The following is an 18,294-nucleotide window of genomic DNA, read 5'->3' as shown; positions in this document are numbered from 1 at the left end:
GGCAGCTTTGAACTCCAGCTTCTGTCTTTGGCTGCCCAGCTCCATCCCGACTTGCCTGGGTCCCACACCCAAAAAAACCAGAGTAGCCAACGGGTGCCTGAGCACAGGAAAGGGTCCAGAGAGCTGCCCAGCCCCACAAGGAGCTGCGTCCTGTCTCCACTGGCCAGCCTGAGGCCCCTCCCCACTCCAGAAAGAAGAGCTGGTCAGGAGCTCGTGTGGAGGCCTTCCGAGCACTCCCCATCCGTTTCTCCAGCCTTCTGGGATTGTCACCCTAGGACTTTGTTTTGGACAACCTGAGAGTCCCAGGGGCTTGGCATGGGGGAGCCGGGCATCTCTGCAGCTGCTGAGTGAGGCTCGGGAACCGAGTTTTCTTGATAACAGCAGCTTCCTCTGACAGATCTGCCCACTCCAGGCTGTTCCCATGGGGCTGCAAATCTCAAGACTCTGTCCCAAAGACAGAACAAGAGAAGGGAATTCAGAACCCAGGCCTGGCCAACCACGGTACCCCACCCCTGAGACGTGATCATTGGCCCAAGTTGGGAACATGACCGAAGCGAGACTCATGAGAGTCCTTCCCTGGACATCTGTATAGGGAAGGACCAGGCTGAGAGAGGGAAAAACCTCTCTTTTCTCTGAGGTCCTTGAGATGAGGTGACAAATGCCTCCGCCCGTCTGCGAACGAGAGCCTGTGTTTCTCCTGCTCCTCATGAAGAAGCCCGGGGGCCTTAGGGAAGAGCCAGGGGCTGGATGGACTGTCCAGAAAGAGAGGCTGCGGTGGCCTGTTGTATGAGCCAACAAATCCCTCTGGCTGGAGTCGGACTGCTGTCTCTTGCAACCACAGGAGCCCTGGGCGATCCCTGCCTGGGTTTCCAGGGAGCACCCTTGCCTGCCTGCGACATGCCTCACGGTTCCTCCCTGGGCTTCTCAGATCCCGCCCAGAGGCTGTGGCCACCCTCTCCCACTCTTCTCAAGCTCCTAAACCCACTTCCACTTCCTCCACTGCCACCTGTTTCAGTGGGAAAGCTGAACTTCTTTAACTCGTTCCCTCTCTGGCTCCAATTTCCTCCACTGCCGCTTCCCCATCCTGCCCTCCTCCTGCCCAGACTCGGTGAGGCAGTGGCCCTCCTCTGGCCCTTGCTCAAAGCTGACCAAGAGAGCAGGGATTGGGGGCTCAAAGCCGGTAGTTCCCAAACCTGCCTTCGCTTTGGGAATCACTGAGGAATTACAGGCTCCTAGGCAGCGTCTCTGCAGGCAGGCTTCGGAATTGGTATGAATCACCACCTCTAGGAGGGCAAGGTGTCTTCCTGGTTGTTGGGCTTGGCTTTATTGGGCAGGACTGGGCCATGGAAGGGTACTCAGTGTTCCCTGCAGCAGGAGGTTGCCTGGCATGCTGCTTCTATGAGGACTCACATGCAGCATTTTTTTTTTTTGAGACAGAGTCTCTCTCTGCTGCCCAGGCTGGAGTCCAGTGGCACAATCTCAGCTCACTGCAACCTCCGACTCCCAGGTTCAAGAGATTCTCCTGCCTCAGCCTCCCAAGTAGCTGAGATTACAGGCGCCCGCCACCACACCCAGCTAATTTTTGTATTTTAGTAGAGACGGGTTTCACCATGTTGGTCAGACTGGTCTTTAATTCCTCACCTCAAGTGATCCGCCCACCTCGGCCTCCCAAAGTGCTGGGATTACAGGCGTGAGCCATGGCCCCTGGCCGCAGGCTTTCAAAACTTCTTCCTGTTTTTGCTCAATGCCTTGCCATCTGGGCTCCTTTCTGACCCAGTCTTCCCTTGGGCAAGGGGACTTCCCAGACTCCAGACCATCCACTCACTGAAGACACGATCATCTCCCTCCCACTCTCTGCTGGCTCCATCCTGGCCTTCTCCCCCTCCTACCCCTTCAAAGGAAGACCTTCCCCCAGGAAAATGTGTTGTCTCTTTTCATTTTCCATCTCTACTTCCCTTCCCTCCGCCCTAGATCCTGACAATGCCTCGGGTTCACACGCGAGCCATTTCTGGGGGACACCAGTTTGCCTGGCGGCATCCCCCCAGTGCTTGTCTGGGCAGTGACCTCACCAGCCTTGAGGTCCTTCCTGCCCTGCCCTGCAGGATGGGTACTGGTGGCTTTCAAGGACCAAAGATAGTTGAGAAGCCGTAGTTCTCATCCCACACTTCCCCATCGGGTGGCATGCTACACGGAAATCAACCCTCAGGGCCAACGCTACCCTACTGGAAACATCTGTTAGCACAAAGCACAGAAACAGACACCCAGCCTCTGCCCACGGGCTCAGGGAAGTCCCACTCTGTCCTGTCACAACTACTTTTTTTTTTTTTTAGCGGGAGTTTCACTCTTGTTGTCCAGGCTGGAGTGCAGTGGCACGATCTCAGCTTACTGCAACCTCCACCTCCCGGGTTCAAGCGATTCTCCTGCCTCAGTCTCCGAAGTAGCTGGGATTACAGGCATGCGCCACCTTTCCCGGCTAATTTTGTATTTTTAGTAGAGACAGGGTTTCACCATGTTGGTCAGGCTGGTCTCAAACCCCCGACCTCAGGTGATCCTCCCACCTGGGCCTCCCGAAGTGCTGGATTACAGGCGTGAGCCACCGCGCCCGGCACAACGGCTTTTCTCAGGAATTCAAAGACATGCTCATCAGTGACTAGCTAACCTCCAGTCAGAGCACTACCTGTGGGGGTCCAGAACCACTCAGAGAAACTTCCAGGCCCAGGGGACTGCCCTGCTGGTGGCTGGGCTCATCCAGGCCCAGGCAGAGGGGACTTGTGGCACTTCTTCCCAGGCACACATCTTCAGCAACACTTTTTTTACTACAGAACAATGATTTCTGACCCTCTCGTGCTAATGTATAGACCCTCTGCTGTGACAGTAGACAACCACATTTGAAGTGCTGGCTGTGGCTGCCCCGGAGTGTAGACTGCTGCTCAGCGTCTTTCAAAAACACCGACTAAAATTAATTCACATGCTCACAAAATCACACAGCAGCACTGAGGCGATTACAGCCAGTGCAGCTACCTACCCAGGGCCGCTGCTGGGCTCCAGGCTCTCGCCTCACAAGGGCCACCTCTCTGCAAGGCACACAGGACACATCACTTGGGGGTCCCTCTGGCCCAAGTTGACCCCCACCTTGTCCAGTCAAGCACCGACCCAGTGTATCTTCTGACCAGTCAGATACTCCCAGCCCTGGGTCTCTGTAGTCCTTGCCTCTGGGCAAAGCCCTGTGCTTGGGTCGGTCCCAGCAGGGTCGGATTCCAACCAATTCTGTGAAGGGGTGGGGTATAAAAGAAAGTGGAGCAGCCAGGCCGGTGGCCCACACCTGTAATCCCAACATTTTGGGAGGCCGAGGCGGGCGGATCACGAGGTCAGGAGTTCGAGACCAGCCTGACCAACATGGTGAAACCCTGTCTCTACTAAAAACACAAAAATTAGCTGGGTATGGTGGCGTGCACCTGTAATCCCAGCTACTTGGGAGGCTGAGGCAGGAGAATCAGTTGAACCTGGGAGACAGAGGTTGCAGTGAGCCGAGATAGTGCCATTGCACTCCAGCCTGGGCAACAAGAGCAAAAGTCTGTCTCAGAAAAAAAAAAAAAGTGGAGGTGGCGATGGGCTGAGGTGCCAAAAGATGGAAAAGGGGCATTTCTCAGGGTCCTCCAAGGGAGCAACCTGAGGTGCACAGAGTGGCCTTGTGACAAGGACACAGAACCCACCTCCATCTTGGCCTGGGACTTCCTGCGGCCTATGCAGCCAGCTCGTCCACCTGTCGCCCACCCTCTTCTGGGATCCGCCGTTCTGGAACTTCCCTCTACCTCTGGGCTCTGCCTTCAGCCAGGGTAGGGGGCTGTGGGAGGGCAGATCCCATCACAGACTGGCCTGCCTTCCTCAGGGGCCTCACTCAAATCCACAGGAATCTGCTGGGGCTGTGCCCTCTGGCCGGGGCAGGTGGAACTGGCCGGCGTGGCGGTGGGGAGACCACCGTGCTTCCTGTAAGGACTGGCCCAGCTGGCCCACAGGGGAACGCATTGGAGTAACAGGAGCCTGGCCTGGCTCCCACACTCCCCGCCCCCACTCCACCATCAGGGACTCGCGTGTAATTGTCATTCATTTCCCCTCTCTGAGTTCAGCCTAGGCACAGATCAAATGATTCCATGATGACAAACCGCCTGTCTCAGTTGACCAGATTCCACCGGTGAACGCTCGGCTGACCTTGGGCAGCTCCCTCTGTTCCCACCTCCTTGTGCTTCTGGGGCCTTGTGGAGTAGGCTGGACATCAGTGATAACACTAACCATAGCCAGCCTGTCACCAAGCTTGTCACGTAGAGGACGCCTATGTCTGCTTCACTGGCGTCATCTCACAAGGCCCTGAGCTGGCAGGAAATTGAGGTCTCAAGGGGATAAGCCACCTGCCCCCAGTGACAGCAAGGAAGTGCAAGACTCTGACCCAACCCCCATGCCTACTATCCCCAAACATAGGCTCAAAACCCCTTCCCAGGGACAGCTGTGTCCACCCCTCAGCAGGAGGAGTCCCCACAGCACCAGGTGAGAGAGAGGTCAGTGCTGAGGCCGAGCAGGTGGCTCTCAGCAGAGCCCCTGTGTGGAGCCAGGGAAGCCAGGCCACACTTGCGGGGTGAAGTGGGGAACCCGGAAGCCTGGGCAGTGCAGCAAAGCGCTTGGTACCCCATCCTTAACATTCAAGGGCACCTTGGAGGGTGAGGAAAAACTTAAGACACGATAGAATGTTCTGGAATGTTGTAAGTGCCAATTAGGGAATGTGAAGGGCCTTTCAGGCAGAATTCCAGAGGAATGCTGGGGCCGATGCACTTTGTAATGGCCCTCCAAAAGTCCCAGAGCAGGAGTGGGCTGCACAGAGAACACGGAGGGGGCCTTCTTGGTCCAGCCAGGTGACTTCCGGAATCCTCCAGCAGGGAGAACCATCGCTGGTCCTGCTGTTATTGAGGTTGTTCTCGTCTTGTTCTGTGTTGAGGATCGGTGCTTAGCACCAGCAGGATCTCCAAAATGCCCACAGAATTGAAATGGAAATTCTTTGTGGTCCAATCCTAACAGCTGACGTCTACTGGGCAGCTACAATATGCCAAGCCTGGTTCTGGGCCCATGCATGACTGGTTCACTGAATCCTAGAGGCAAGCACCATTATTCTCACCTTACAGGGAAGGAAATGGGGCTGCAGAGGGGAACTCCCAGCCAGCTAGGAGAGCAGCAAGCCGAGTTAGTAAGCACGTCCAGGAGGCCTGCCTGGCCTGAAGGCTGGCGTTGAGCCCTTCCTCAACCTCCCTCCTCCTCCCCACCCCCCCATAGCAGTGACAAGGAGCTACTTCCTATCCAGCACACAGGGAGGCTAGGAGTCCCCAGCTGGATCCTAAGCCCTCAAGGCCAGGGTGAGGCGTCTTAACCTTCTAGGCCTGGTGTGCACAAGCAGACTAATAAAGGCCGGAGGACAAAAAGGGTTTTGAGTGATAGGTGAAAAAAGAAAGGAGATAGGGCTAAGGCAACAGGCCTTCTCTTGGTGGTGGGGAGCCCTCAGAGGTGGGAGGAACCCCAGAGGTGGAGAAGGGGACACGGGGGAGCGGAGAGCACAGAGAAGGCTTCCAGAGCCACAGGCGCTAGAGTCCGGCCTTCTCCCCTAGCGGCTGGCTCTGCTCCCGATCCTGGGTAGCCCAACAGCTGGGCAAGGGGTCTGCCTGGGCCCGGGAAAGGTGCGGGGGCAGAAGGTAGCAGAGGGAGAAAAGGAGCCCCTGCCTGCCTCTGACCCAAAGACAAGTCTGAATGGGACCAGAGGGAAATGGCTGGGCCTTGGGGCGCCCCAAGGTCTTGGAGGGGACCAGGGTGTTCAGGTTTCCCACAAGTCCAGGAGCGGCCGGCGACTCCCCCGGGAGGCTCCGCCAGGGACAGGCATCCCGGGGGGTGAAGGTGACCCCCGTGGGCTCCGAAGCCCCGCCTCGGCTGTGCACAGCACGCTTGGCGCGCTTGGGGAGCCTGGGGGCCTGTCTCGGAGGAACGGGGACAGGCGGCGGCGGGGCGGGCTCGGAGCGCCGAAGGGGTTAAGGCACCTGGGCCGCCGCCCCTGTCGGCCCCTCCTCCCGCGGCCGGGAAAAGGAAAGTCGCGGCGGGGGCGCTGCCCGGCCTCCGTCCCCGCCCGCCCGCCGTCCTGCCGGCCGGAACCGCGGCGCCCAGAGCTGCGAGCCGCGCGCTCCTCCGCCGCCCCGGCCCGGGCCGCCATGTCGCTGTGGTGAGTGGGGCGCGGGGCCGTCGGGGGCCGGGGCGGGGGCGCGGGCCCGGGGCTCTCCCTCCTCCGCGGCTGCAGACGGGCGCCGGGACTCCCGGATGGGAGATGCCCCCGGGCGCGCCGCGCCGGCCTCAGTTTCCCGGGGGCGGACGGGCGGGCGCGGCGGCAGCGGCGGCTGGAGATGTCCGCGGTGTGCGGCCCCGGACCCGTGCGGGGCGGCGGGGGGTCTCGGGGCGCCACGCTCAGCTCCAGAACCCCGGCGGCTGGGACCCCAGGTCTCGTCGGCAGCCGGGTCCCCTCGCCCTTCCAGGCTTTCGAGGGCCTCCTGCTCCCGGGCCACCCTCCTCCCTTCGGGGCTTCCTTCCGCGGGAGCTCGGCTGCCGCCCGCCCAGCCCCTCTCCGTCCCTCCCGGGCTTTCCCTACGGATGGGGCGGACCCGGCAGGTGGAGCGCCCGCAGCCCTGGGTCTCGCCGCCCTCTCGGTGCACCCCCGACCTCCCCTCTCCCAGCCTCGGTGGGCCGCTTCCCTCGAACCCCTTAGGGCTGGCAGGGCCGGATCCGAAGCCCTCTGCTCCCCTCCCCGGAAAGTTGGATCTTGGGTCACACCCCCCAGCCCGCACCTAAGGTTACCCTGTCTTCCTCCAACCACAGGCCCCAGCAACCTGGGCACCCTATGGGAAAAATGTCTCTCTGTGGGGCTCAGCCTGCATTCACCCTGGGTGCCCTCAGGCCACCCCAGGCGTCTCCATGGGCTCCCTGTCTCTCCTGCTACCCTGCTCCTCCCCCTTGGAGGTCAGCGCCATCTCTCTTCGAGGCTGGCCCTGGAAGGCCACTCTGCTGTCCCTGGAGCTCTCAGCCCCCAGGTCTTCACTGGGGAGGCTCGGACAGGCGTCCTGGCAGCCGCCGGAGGGTGAAATGAGGAGAGAGGTCCTTCAGGCCAGGGGCACAGGCCCCAGGGCTTGAGACCACCAGCACTCCTGGCAGACAGCTCTAATTTCTGCTTCTGAAACTGGTGTGGCAGGGGGGGTCTTTGGGCAAGGAGGTTCCCTCCAGGGCTAGGGCTGCAAAAGTGTCCCCTCGGGGTGGGAGGAACCCCAAAGGTGGAGAGGGGGACACGGGGGAGCGGGGAGCACAGAGAAGGGGAATAGAACTGGGGCCTCATGTGTTCTAATGGGGTGTTGTGAGCTGGGGAAGTTAAGGGGGGTGCGGGGCAGTGCCATGCTAGAGGTGCCCGCTGCATCCTGGGCCTCCCTCAACCATCAGGGCTGCTCTCTGTTGGGTCAGAAGGACGAGAGAGTGGGAGGAGGGCCAGTCTTCCTCAGGTCCCAAGCTCCAGTGTGCCCCACATGTGATGGAGCTCCAGGCGGCACAGAGGATCAGAGGGGTGCCCTCCCAATGACTCTGGCTCCGAGTCACCTGATGATACCGATGCCTACTGCTGTGGGGGTTGCACAGGGAAATGAAAGCCATTGGGGGCTGAGTGTGGTGGCTCATGCCTGTAATTCCAGCACTTTGGGAGGCCAAGGCGGGCGGATCACGAGGTCAAGAGATGGAGACCACCCTGGCTAACCCTGTCTCTACTAAAAATACAAAAAATTAGCTGGGTGTGGGGGTGCGTGCTTGTAGTTCCAGCTACTCAGAAGGCTGAGGCAGGATAATCACTCGAACCTGGGAGGCGGAGGTTGCAGTGAGCCGAGATTGCACTACCGCACTCCGGCCTGGCAGTATAGCGAGACTCTGTCTCATAAAGAAAAAAAAGAAAAAAAAAGAAAGCTATTGGGGCTCCGGGGGTGGGGAACAGGGCAGAGGTCTCCACCGCAGCCTCTCCTGGTAAGGTGACAGCACTCCCCCAACTGCACACCGGCTTCCTGGCACTTCATATAGCACTCCAATCTGTGTTTTAGCCCCATTTGGGGAAGAAGAAATCGTGGCGCAGAGCGGTTGTGAATCACTCATTTAGCTTGTAAGCGGCAGGGCCTGATTCCACAGTGCTCCTTGAGGAGAGGGCAGAGTGGGAGAGGCAGTGGGACCCTCCTCTGACCACTCGGTGGCTCCAGGACTGAGTCTGTGCCCAGGTCCACTTGCCCATCTGGGGCTACCCAGCCTCCCAAGGGGGGCACCAGAAGAGTCGTGGGCTCATGTTTTCTCAGTCCTCTGTACTGTCCACTCTCACCTACAGGAAGAAAACCATCTACCGGAGTCTGTGCCTGGCCCTGGCCCTGCTTGTGGCTGTGACCGTGTTCCAGCGCAGTCTCACCCCCGGTCAGTTTCTGCAGGAGCCTCCGCCACCCACCCTGGAGCCACAGAGGGCCCAGAAGCCAAACGGACCGCTGGTGAACTCCAACAACTTCTGGAAGAACCCGAAGGATGTGGCCACGGCCATGACTGTGGCCTCTCAGGGGCCCCAGGCCTGGGACGTGACCACCACTAACTGCTCAGCCAACATCAACCTGACCCACCAGGCCTGGTTCCAGGGCCTGGAGCCGCAGTTCCGGCAGTTTCTCTTCTACCGCCACTGCCGCTACTTCCCCATGCTGCTGAACCACCCAGAGAAGTGCGGGGGCGATGTCTACCTGCTGATGGTCATCAAGTCGGTCATCACACAGCACGACCGCCGGGAGGCCATCCGCCAGACTTGGGGCCGCGAACGGGAGTCAGCGGGCGGGGGCCGGGGCGCCGTGCGCACCCTCTTCCTGCTGGGCACGGCCTCCAAGCAGGATGAGCGCATGCACTACCAGCAGCTGCTGGCCTATGAGGACCGCCTCTACGGCGACATCCTGCAGTGGGACTTTCTCGACACCTTCTTCAACCTGACCCTCAAGGAGATCCACTTCCTCAAGTGGCTGGACATCTACTGCCCCCACGTCCCCTTCATCTTCAAAGGCGACGATGACGTCTTCGTCAACCCCACCAACCTGCTAGAATTTCTGGCTGACCGGCAGCCACAGGAAAACCTGTTCGTGGGTGACGTCATGCAGCACGCTCGGCCCATCCGCAGGAAGGACAACAAATACTACATCCCGGGGGCCCTGTACAGCAAGGCCAGCTACCCGCCATATGCAGGCGGCGGTGGCTTCCTCATGGCCGGCAGCCTGGCCCGGCGCCTGCACCACGCCTGTGACACCCTGGAGCTCTACCCCATCGACGACGTCTTCCTGGGCATGTGCCTGGAGGTGCTGGGCGTGCGGCCCACGGCCCACGAGGGCTTCAAGACTTTCGGCATCTCTCGGAACCGCAACAGCCGCATGAACAAGGAGCCGTGCTTCTTCCGTGCCATGCTGGTGGTCCACAAGCTGCTGCCCCCCGAGCTGCTGGCCATGTGGAAGCTGGTGCACAGCAACCTCACCTGCTCCCGCAAGCTCCAGCTGCTCTGACCCAGGCCGGGCCACCAGGACAGGCCAGGGCACATGCTCCTGAGCCCCCATCATATCAGGGCTGGAACAGTAGTGCCCAGGCCTAGCCCTTGGTCCCCAAGGGGAGGTGGAGGGTGGAGGCCTACGTGCCACTGGGTGTGCTGGGGTGCAGATAGCCAGAGAGGGACCTCCCTGTGTGGATAATTCCAGGAAACTAGGCCCAGGAACGGCTGGAGCTGCCCAGTCTGGAGGCCCTCTCCGAGAAGTGACCTGGTCCGTGGCTGGCCCCTCAAACCTGGTGGGAGGTCCTGGCGATCTCTGGAGGTACTGTGCTCAGGTACCTGGGCTAGGCTTGGCCTGATGAGTCTGTGGCAGCCCCTCATCTTCACAGGGAAGAGTCTTCTGTGAAATGCCTCAGTCTCCCCAGCGGCCAGGCGGGCCTGGCCGGAGAAACCTGACCCTGTGCAGGCTCACAGGCGCCCCCAGGCCACGCGATGGTCTCCCAGCAGGCTCTCCACAGCCCCAGGCCTGCCTGCAGCCGGGCCGTCTCCCCTCTGGGGCCTTGGCTCCTGGCTGTGTCCTGTAACACCTAGAGGGGCAACCGCTCTAACTACCTCAGTGCCCCTCAGAACCTCCCACCCCACCCCAAAACAGGGCAGAAGAGCAGCACTCCTGGCCCCCCGAAACCCCAGTGCTGCCAACCCCAGCCAGAGGTGAGTCCCTCCCGCAGTTCCCACCCCCCCAGGCCTGGCTCCCTGGCTGGAAAGCAGCCGCTTTGGCCCTGGAAGTGGACATTCCTCTATTACTGTGAAGTCTTATTTATGAAGAATGTGGAGGGAGAAGGCTCCAGGCTTCAGGAGGGGGTGGTGTCCTCCCTGGCCCCCCTCCTTCCCTTCCCTCATTCCAGCTGCCTGCCCCCAGCACCCCCAGGCCCCTCATAGCCCCCTCCAGAGCCCTGCCCCCCTGCATCCTGCTTCTGCAGGGCTTAGTGGACCAGCGGCTGCCCTGTGCAAGGTGGCTCAGCCGTGGAGTGGTGCAGAACATTGCCACCTCCTACCTCAGCAGGGGTCACCTAGGAAAGATGGAGGGATCGACTATTTTCTCAATAAAATGGGACTTTTTTTTTTTTTTTTCTGGTGTGAAACTGCCTGTTCCCAGGTCCATCAGAGAGCCTGTCTGGGGCTGAGGTTGCCAGATTTCGGAAGACACAGTTTGTTCCTTGTTCTTGGCTGGGGGATACACAAGGACTTCTTGAAGGGATGTAGAGGGGGCTGAGTGCTGGATTACAGTGGGGATGGGGGTGTGGCAACAGAAAGATGCGGGAGCTAGCAGTGCACCCGGCCCTTGCCTGTGCCCTGGTGGACAGCTGAGCTGTGGCTCAGGCGTGGACCAGTGCCTTCCTGTCCCTGCCAAGGGTGAGGCCAGAGTTGGCCTGAGGCTAATGTTTTGGTGGGTGGGATTAGATCAGTGTGCTGAGGCCGGTGGGCTCCCTGAGGCACCTTCCAGTGAAAGCACTGAAGTGGCTTATGGCCCTGTGCCAGGGACCTTGGCCCCAGCTGCTGACCTCCAGGATGGGGAGGGAGCTGCCTCCCAGAAGAGCCACTCAGGCAGCAGTAGAGCAAGCCGGCGGCTCCCTGCCTGCACCCAGCTCAGGGGAATCCCAGAGGGGTCAGATGCCCCTGGAGGGAAAGGGGACAGCACTGCTCTTTCTCCCTCCCCAGCACGGGTCTTCCCACAGTTCCCTCTCAGCCAGCTGGCTGCATAATTTGCAGAGCCCAGTGCAAAATGAAATTACAGGACCCTGGTTCTAAAAAGGTATTAAGAATTTTCAAAAAATTTTTCAAGTGGCCAGGTGTGGTGGCTCACACCTGTAATCCCAGCACTTTGGGAGGCCAAGGCGGGTGGATCACCTGAGGTCAGGAGTTTGAGACCAGCCTGACTAACAGTGAAACCCCATCTCTGCTAAAAATACAAAATATTAGCCGGGCGTGTTGGCATGCACCTGTAATCCCAGCTACTCCGGAGGATGAGGCAGGAGAATCACTTGAACCCAAGAGGTGGAGGTTTCAGTGAACTGAAATTGTGGCATTGCACTCCAGCCTGGGCAACAGAGTGAAACTCTGTCTTAAAAAAAAAAGAATTTTAAGGCCGGGTGCGATGGCTCACATCTGTAATCCCAGCACTTTGGGAGGTACAAGCGGGTGGATCACAAGGTCAGGAGTTTGAGACCAGCCTGGCCAACATGGTGAAACCCCATCTCTACTAAAAATATAAAAATTAGCTGGACATGGTTGTGTGCGCCTGTAGTTCCAGGTACTCAGGAAGCTGAGGCAGGAGAATCACTTGAACCCAGGAGGCGGAGGTTGCAGTGAGCTGAGATTGCATCATTGTACTCCAGCCTGGATGACAAAGCGAAACTCCATCTCAAAAAAAAGGAATTTTAAAGGCGGGGCTCACACTTATAATCCCAACACTTTGGGAGGCTTAGGTGGGAGGATGGCTTGAGCCCAGGAATTTGGGACCAGCCTGGGCGACATAGTGAGACACTGTCTCTACAAAAAATTTAAAAATTGCCTCAGAGTGGTGGCACGCACCCATCTGGGGCCAAGGTTGCCAAAGATTGCCTTGGGGGGCCTGAGGTGGGAGGATCCCTTGAACCCAGGAGGTCAAGGCTACAGTGAGCCATGATCACAGAGCTAGACACTATCTTAAAAAAAAAAAAAAAAAAAGAATTTAAGATTGCCATAGCAGAGCATTGAGCATTAAACCAAGTGCCCAGAGCTTCCGAGCAAGGCCTGCCACTGTGATGCCACCCCTGTGTGTCCCTTCTCACCCTCAGAAACCAGGTCCTGCTCTGGACTGCAGAGAAGGGATTGGGGCTACAGTTCAGCCTGGGAGAGGGCAGCCCAGGGACACCCAGAAAACAGAGAAAACAGAGGTGTACAGGGTGGGGCCCCAGAGGCAGCTATGGGTTCAGCGAGGACGAGGCAGAGCGCACCATTTATACTGAGGGCTGCCGGGAGCGGGGTGGGTGCATTCTGAAGCAGAAAGGAGCTCCTCTTGGGGCTGGACCGAGGGGTGAAAGAAGGGGAGGAGGCTGGGACGCAGGCAGGGTGTGTTCTCAGGTCTTCTAGGTTCAGGAGTGGTTCACAGCAACCTGAGGGATCAAAGGGCAGTTTTGAGGTGTCCCTGCCACTCACTCTGGCCAACTCCTCCAGACACCCATGGACACAAGGGTCACTCTGGAAAATCAGGCATTTAGTCTTGCTTCCTGGTAATGATAACAACTGACATTTTTATGGAGCACATTTCATATACCCGGCACCCTGGTAAATAGTTAACATGTGTAGTCAATGACCTTAACTCAGGGTACAAATATGGTTACTTTTTAATTTTTCTCATTGATTGCCCAAATACCTCATGTACCATTATTGGCAGAAAAAAAATCAATACCACACTCTTGGAACCCACTCTCAAATTGTCCAAGAACCTCAGGGGTTTCCCTCCTTCAAAGAGCGGGTTCTCTGGAAAGTCTGAGCAGTCGCCTGCAGTTGTTCCCACGCCCTCCACACAGTGGCGCTGTGGAACACCGGGCCTGCACGGTCCTGTGGCTTCTGAGGCTTGGCTACCTTCACTGCGCAGGCTGCAGGTGGGATCCATCCTTCCAAAACAAAGTTACCCTTCTTTCAGTCACCTTTACAAGCTGAACGATCTTTCCCCAAAGAGTAGCAGCATGCCAGGGGTGCTGGGTCCTGTGACTCCCAGTCAGCTACACAGTCTGGTGGGGGAACCGCACAGACTCACTCAGGTTCTCTCTGGCCTAGTGAAGCAACTTTTTAGACAGTAAATTTTAGTTAGTCCCGGGGTCTTAACTCTTTCCTCCTCAAAGGCCCTGGCTTTGCAAAATGGTTCCCTCCTCCCCAGCAACTAGCTCTGCATTCCAAGGGGCCTTGAAAAGGGGCAGCCTTTGTCAGGCCTCAAAAAGTCCAATTCTACTCTTCCCCCAGGGCAATGGGTGCCTACTCAGCCACATTTACATAACTAAAGGAGACCACTAAAAGAATCCTACCCTTAACAAAGAAAGCCTGTTCCTAGGTGACTTATTCTGTGCACCTAAACTGAGAAGGAACAGGGAAAGCTTCTGGAATCCTGTTATACACCATGTTCAAATTAAGAAATGGAGGGCCCTAAGAGAAAGATCCCACGGCTATAGTGTGACAGGCACGATTTGAACTCTGTGCCCTGCACGCCTAACCCCCACACCCTACTGTCTCCCAAGAGCCTCCAGCCTCCCCTCTTTTCTTCTTAGCAGTAACTTAGTCGTAAATCTGTGTTTGTTGTTTCTGCCTAAAAGGAGGAAAATGTTATGTCCAATGAGTGATTGAAATTGTGGTGTTTGGGGAAGCCCAGTGTTATTAGGGCTGTAAGAAATAAATTTTTCCAGGTAGGTATTGAAGCTATTGTGAAGAAAAACTTTTCTGTTCCAATGAAACACTATACATCATCTAACGCACAGCCGGACCTGTCTGCTTCCAGCCCCATTCATGGTCTTTGAGCTATTTTGCACCTTTTTAAGTTGCAGGTACTGAGGGCTTTGCAGACTGTTTTGTCAGGTGAAGCTTCCATTGCCTTCTCTTCCCCCCCACCCCGCACCCCCCACGGTGGAAAAACCAGTTTGCCTCCGTTTGCAATTCAATTCCTTTACTCCATATAAATTTGTGCTTTTTGATGTCTCCTTTGAACCAGTTATAACATCTGCCTTGTTCTTCTTATGCGTAAAATAAATCTTTAACACATGCTTGGTTTTTATTTCTGAACAAAGGTCACAAATTTACCTTTTTCTGAAAATTGTCTTTTACTAATTGCCTTTATGTAACTGAAAATGAACACAGATACATTATCAAACAATGCAATTTTTGCTTACATTTCTAAACAAAGCTTGAACCTTGGAATAAATTGTGTACTCACTGTAGGCCCTTCCTAAGTGAGCCAAAGCTTAGAGCTCAATCCTTTTACAGCGTTTTGCCCACCCCCCACCCCGGGAATTCGAGAAAATATCTAGTCCAGATCGCAACCAGGCAGAATGAATCCGAACGAGTGAGTGGGTGGGGCATGAGCCCAGACACTTTTTATAGCTCCCAGGTGACTCGGACGAGCACCGAAGCTGGGAACTACCGGCCCGGGCCGGGATTGATGGACCGTGCCGCGCAGCCGGTGACCTATCACGAATCACCTTGGCTTTGTTTTCCGAGCTCAGGCCGAATCCCACAGGAATGCGCGGAATCCCTGCCCCCACCCCCGGCGAAGCTGTCCCCGTCGGGCTCCACCTGCCCCCCCCCCCCCGCCCCACCGCTCCTCGTCACTGGGCAGCCGGGTGGGTGCGGGCTCCCGGGGCGCGATGAGCAGAGCCCCTCGCAAAAACCGCCTGGGCTGAGCCGGGGACAACCGCGCTCGGCCGTCGAGGGTGGAGCGAGCCTGGTGTGTGTGGTGGGGGTAGCGTCCGCTGTATTTTGGGGCCTGCGGAGGAAGTGGGGATCTCTGCGCCACGGGGTGCGCGCCTCAAGCGGCGGCATCTCCCCTCGGGACCGGCCGCGCGGCCGGGCGAGGCTTAGGGTACGAGGCGGCGCAGACCCCCTTGCCTGCTGCTGGGCCCGGGGCGGGGCGGGGCCCCACGAGGAGCAAGGGGCGGGCCGGGCCGGAGGGCTGGGTGAGTCCCAGCCCGGGCGATCCCAGGAGATGGCAGGGAGCGCCCCCAAGTGCCCGCCGGGGGCGTCGTGACGCTGAGGTGGATGGGGCCGCAAGATTTGAGCAGGTTGTGTGAAATCTGGACCTCCACTACTTGTACCCCAAGGCATCTGTGTTATGCGGATTTATGCTGGAAAGCGCCATACCACGCTGTCATCAGGAACTGCTTCCTGGCACCGAGGTTCCAGGGGCTGCTCGTTCCCTTCTCTGGCTCATCTGTGTAAAGAAAACGTTCCTCCAGGAGCCTTTCACCGAGCTCAGGCCTGAGGCTTAGGAGACCCGAAGGTGCGAGATCCCGACAGCCTCGGCAGCCTCGGAGGGATAAGGTGGCTTCCAGACCCCCAGGGCCACTTTGGGGGCCCCTACCAGGGAAGGAGAAATTGTCTTGTTTTACCGGCCCGGGAGGTGAGTGCAGCCCTGCAGGTCATCAGAAATCACAGCTGTGGGCCCAGCCCACACACCTGTGAGGTCAGAACTGAGGCCTCGGAGAGCAGGATAGAGTTTGCTGTTCTATTGTTTAGTATCTGATCCCACAGACAAATGATACAATAATCAATTTTCCATAAAATCTTCATATAAAAGCCAACATTGGTAAGGGTATGTTTGGTTTCGAGTGATGTGAGATTCGGCTCAGGTGGACACAGTGGCTCACACCTGTAACCTCAGCACTTTGAGAGCCCTAGGTGGGTGATCGCTTGAGCTCAGGAGTTTGAGACCAGCCTGGGCAACATGGTCAAACACTATCTCTACAAAAAAGTACAAAACCAGACATGGTGACATGAGCACCAGCAGTCCCAGCCACTGAGGGTTGCGGGGCTCAAGGAGTTATGAAGGGAGGATTGCTTGATCCTGGGAGGTTGAGGTTGCAGTGCCCATGCACTCCGGCCTGGGGTGACAGAGTGAGACCTTGTCTCAAAAAAAGAAAAAAGAAATTCTGCTCCAGTTGGTTGCAACCAGCAAGGTGATTTGTGGGCTCACAGAAGTGGAAGTACAGGGATGCCTGCCTCAGGGCCTGATCCAGACAGAAGCATAAAACAGCCACTCCCCACGCTGGAGCTGCCTAGCTGGCAAGGGTCAGGTTGACATTGCTTCAGGGTGGCCTGACTGCGAAAGCTGCATGTTAGCCACCACTCAGCGCACGTGCTAGGTAGGGTCTGGAGGATGGAGGCAAGTCTGGAAGCAGCTGCCCGTCCACCAAGGCTTCCTGCATTTTGCTAAGCGCTGGTGGGGAGGCCAGGTTCAGCTCAGATAGCTCCCGCAGACCTGGTCAAATGTTTCTTGCTAGATTTTGTTTTATGTACTTTTGTAACCAAGTGCCCACATTTTTTCTAAGAACAACAGAATGAGTTAGTTTTGTTTTTTCAATTATTTTATATTCTCTCCTCTTTCCTCCCTTCCTGTTTCCTACTCAGCCCTTCAGAAATGCAAATGTAACCGCTCACTACCCTCTAACTAGACATTCCCTTCAGGACAAGTTCTGTTCTTTTCTTTTTTAAAAGACGGGTTTTCACCATGTTGGTCAGGCTGGTCTTGAACTCCCGACCTCAGGTGATCCGCCCACCTTAGCCTCCAAAGTGCTTGGATTACAGGCATGAGCCACCGCGCCTGGCCCTGTTCTTTTCTTTTCTTTTCTTTCTTTTTCTTTCTTTTCTTTTTTTTTGAGATGGAGTTTCACTCTCGTTGCCCAGGCTGGAGTGCAATGGCATGATCTCGACTCACTGCAACCTCCACCTCCCGGGTTCAAGCAATTCCCTGCCTCAGCTTCCCAAGTGGCGGGATTATAGGCATGCACCACCACGCCTGGCTAATTTTGTATTTTTAGTAGAGATGGGATTTCTCCATGTTAGTCAGTCTGGTCTTGAACTCCCAAACTCAGGTGATCCGCCTGCCTTGGCCTCCCAAAGTGCTGGAATTACAGGTGTGAGCCACCGAACCCAGCTCAGGGCAAATTCTATGTGCTCCAAGACCGAGCTTTCCTTGAGAGCTGGAGGTGGATTTGCTGACAGTGGTTTTGCAGACCGAAGCATAGCCACCACGGAACTTTCACCTCCATGCGGTGGCCTTGGAACTTCCACTCTGCAAGCTGGAAGGGACTTGCATCCTCCAGGAGGACATGTCAAAAGCATGCCGACTTGGCCACTTTTACAACTTATTTCCGCCCAGGAAGGCGACAACTCAACTATCTGGTAGATAAGACACCAGGCGCAGGAGGACTCCTACCTTGCACACTTCCCTACCCCCCAACTTATAAAAGTGTCCACGTGCTGCTCCAAAGGTGAGGAAGCGCATTTAAAGGCAGAACACGTTGTGTCTCTTCCCAAAGCTGCCTTTGGAATACATTCACTCATTTGTACCAGACCTCGCTCTTATTCATTGGACTCTACATGCAGTGAGCAACTCACCTGCTTTTCATTTATGCTTTGGAGTCATGTTGTTTAGCACTTAGAAAATAAGCTGGTGGCAGTGACTCATGCCTGTAATCCCAGCATTTTGGGAGGTTGAGGTGGGGGGATCACAAGATCAGGAGATCGAGACCATCCTGGCCAACATGGTAAAACCCCGTCTCTACTAAAAATACAATAATAAGCTGGGCATTGTGGTACATGCCTGCAATCCCAGCTACTTGAGAGGCTGAGGCAGGAGAATCGCTTGAACCCGGGAGTTGGAGGTTGCAGTGCACTGAGATTGCACCACTGCACTCCAGCCTGGTGACAGAGCGAGACTCTGTCTCAAGAAAAAAAAAAAGGGGGGCTGGGTGTGGTGGCTCATGCCTATAATCCAAGCACTTTGGAGGCCAAGGCGGGCAGATCACCTGAGGTCGGGAGTTCAAGATCAGCCTGACCAACATGGTGAAACCCCGTCTTCAATTAAAAAAAAAAAAAAAAGAAAAAGAAAAGAAAAGAAAATAGAGGGTGGTCCAGGCACAGTGACTCATGCCTGTAGTCCCAGC

General features: G+C 56.9%; 1 protein-coding gene across 2 annotated transcripts; it reads left to right on the top strand.

Annotated features, from left to right (window-relative positions):
* Positions 1-3,601: 3,601 nt before the first annotated feature.
* On the top strand, positions 3,602-11,427 carry B3GNT7 (UDP-GlcNAc:betaGal beta-1,3-N-acetylglucosaminyltransferase 7). Of its 2 annotated transcripts, none has more exons than XM_032277935.1 (2): positions 3,602-4,542; positions 8,426-11,427. In XM_032277935.1, the coding sequence occupies exons 1-2, from the start codon at positions 4,454-4,456 to the stop codon at positions 9,618-9,620; spliced, it is 1,284 nt and encodes a 427-aa protein (XP_032133826.1). In that variant the 5' UTR covers positions 3,602-4,453; the 3' UTR covers positions 9,621-11,427. The 2 variants fall into 2 exon arrangements, with proteins under 2 accessions (XP_032133826.1, XP_032133827.1); XM_032277936.1 differs by lacking the exon at positions 3,602-4,542 and adding an exon at positions 5,545-6,250.
* The last annotated feature ends 6,867 nt before the right edge of the window (positions 11,428-18,294 follow it).

The sequence above is a fragment of the Sapajus apella genome, unplaced genomic scaffold (assembly GCF_009761245.1).
Source record: "Sapajus apella isolate SASKATOON/1434 unplaced genomic scaffold, GSC_monkey_1.0 scaffold10, whole genome shotgun sequence".
In the NCBI taxonomy this organism is placed as follows: domain Eukaryota; kingdom Metazoa; phylum Chordata; class Mammalia; order Primates; family Cebidae; genus Sapajus; species Sapajus apella.
This window is presented reverse-complemented; position numbering and strand designations above follow the sequence as displayed.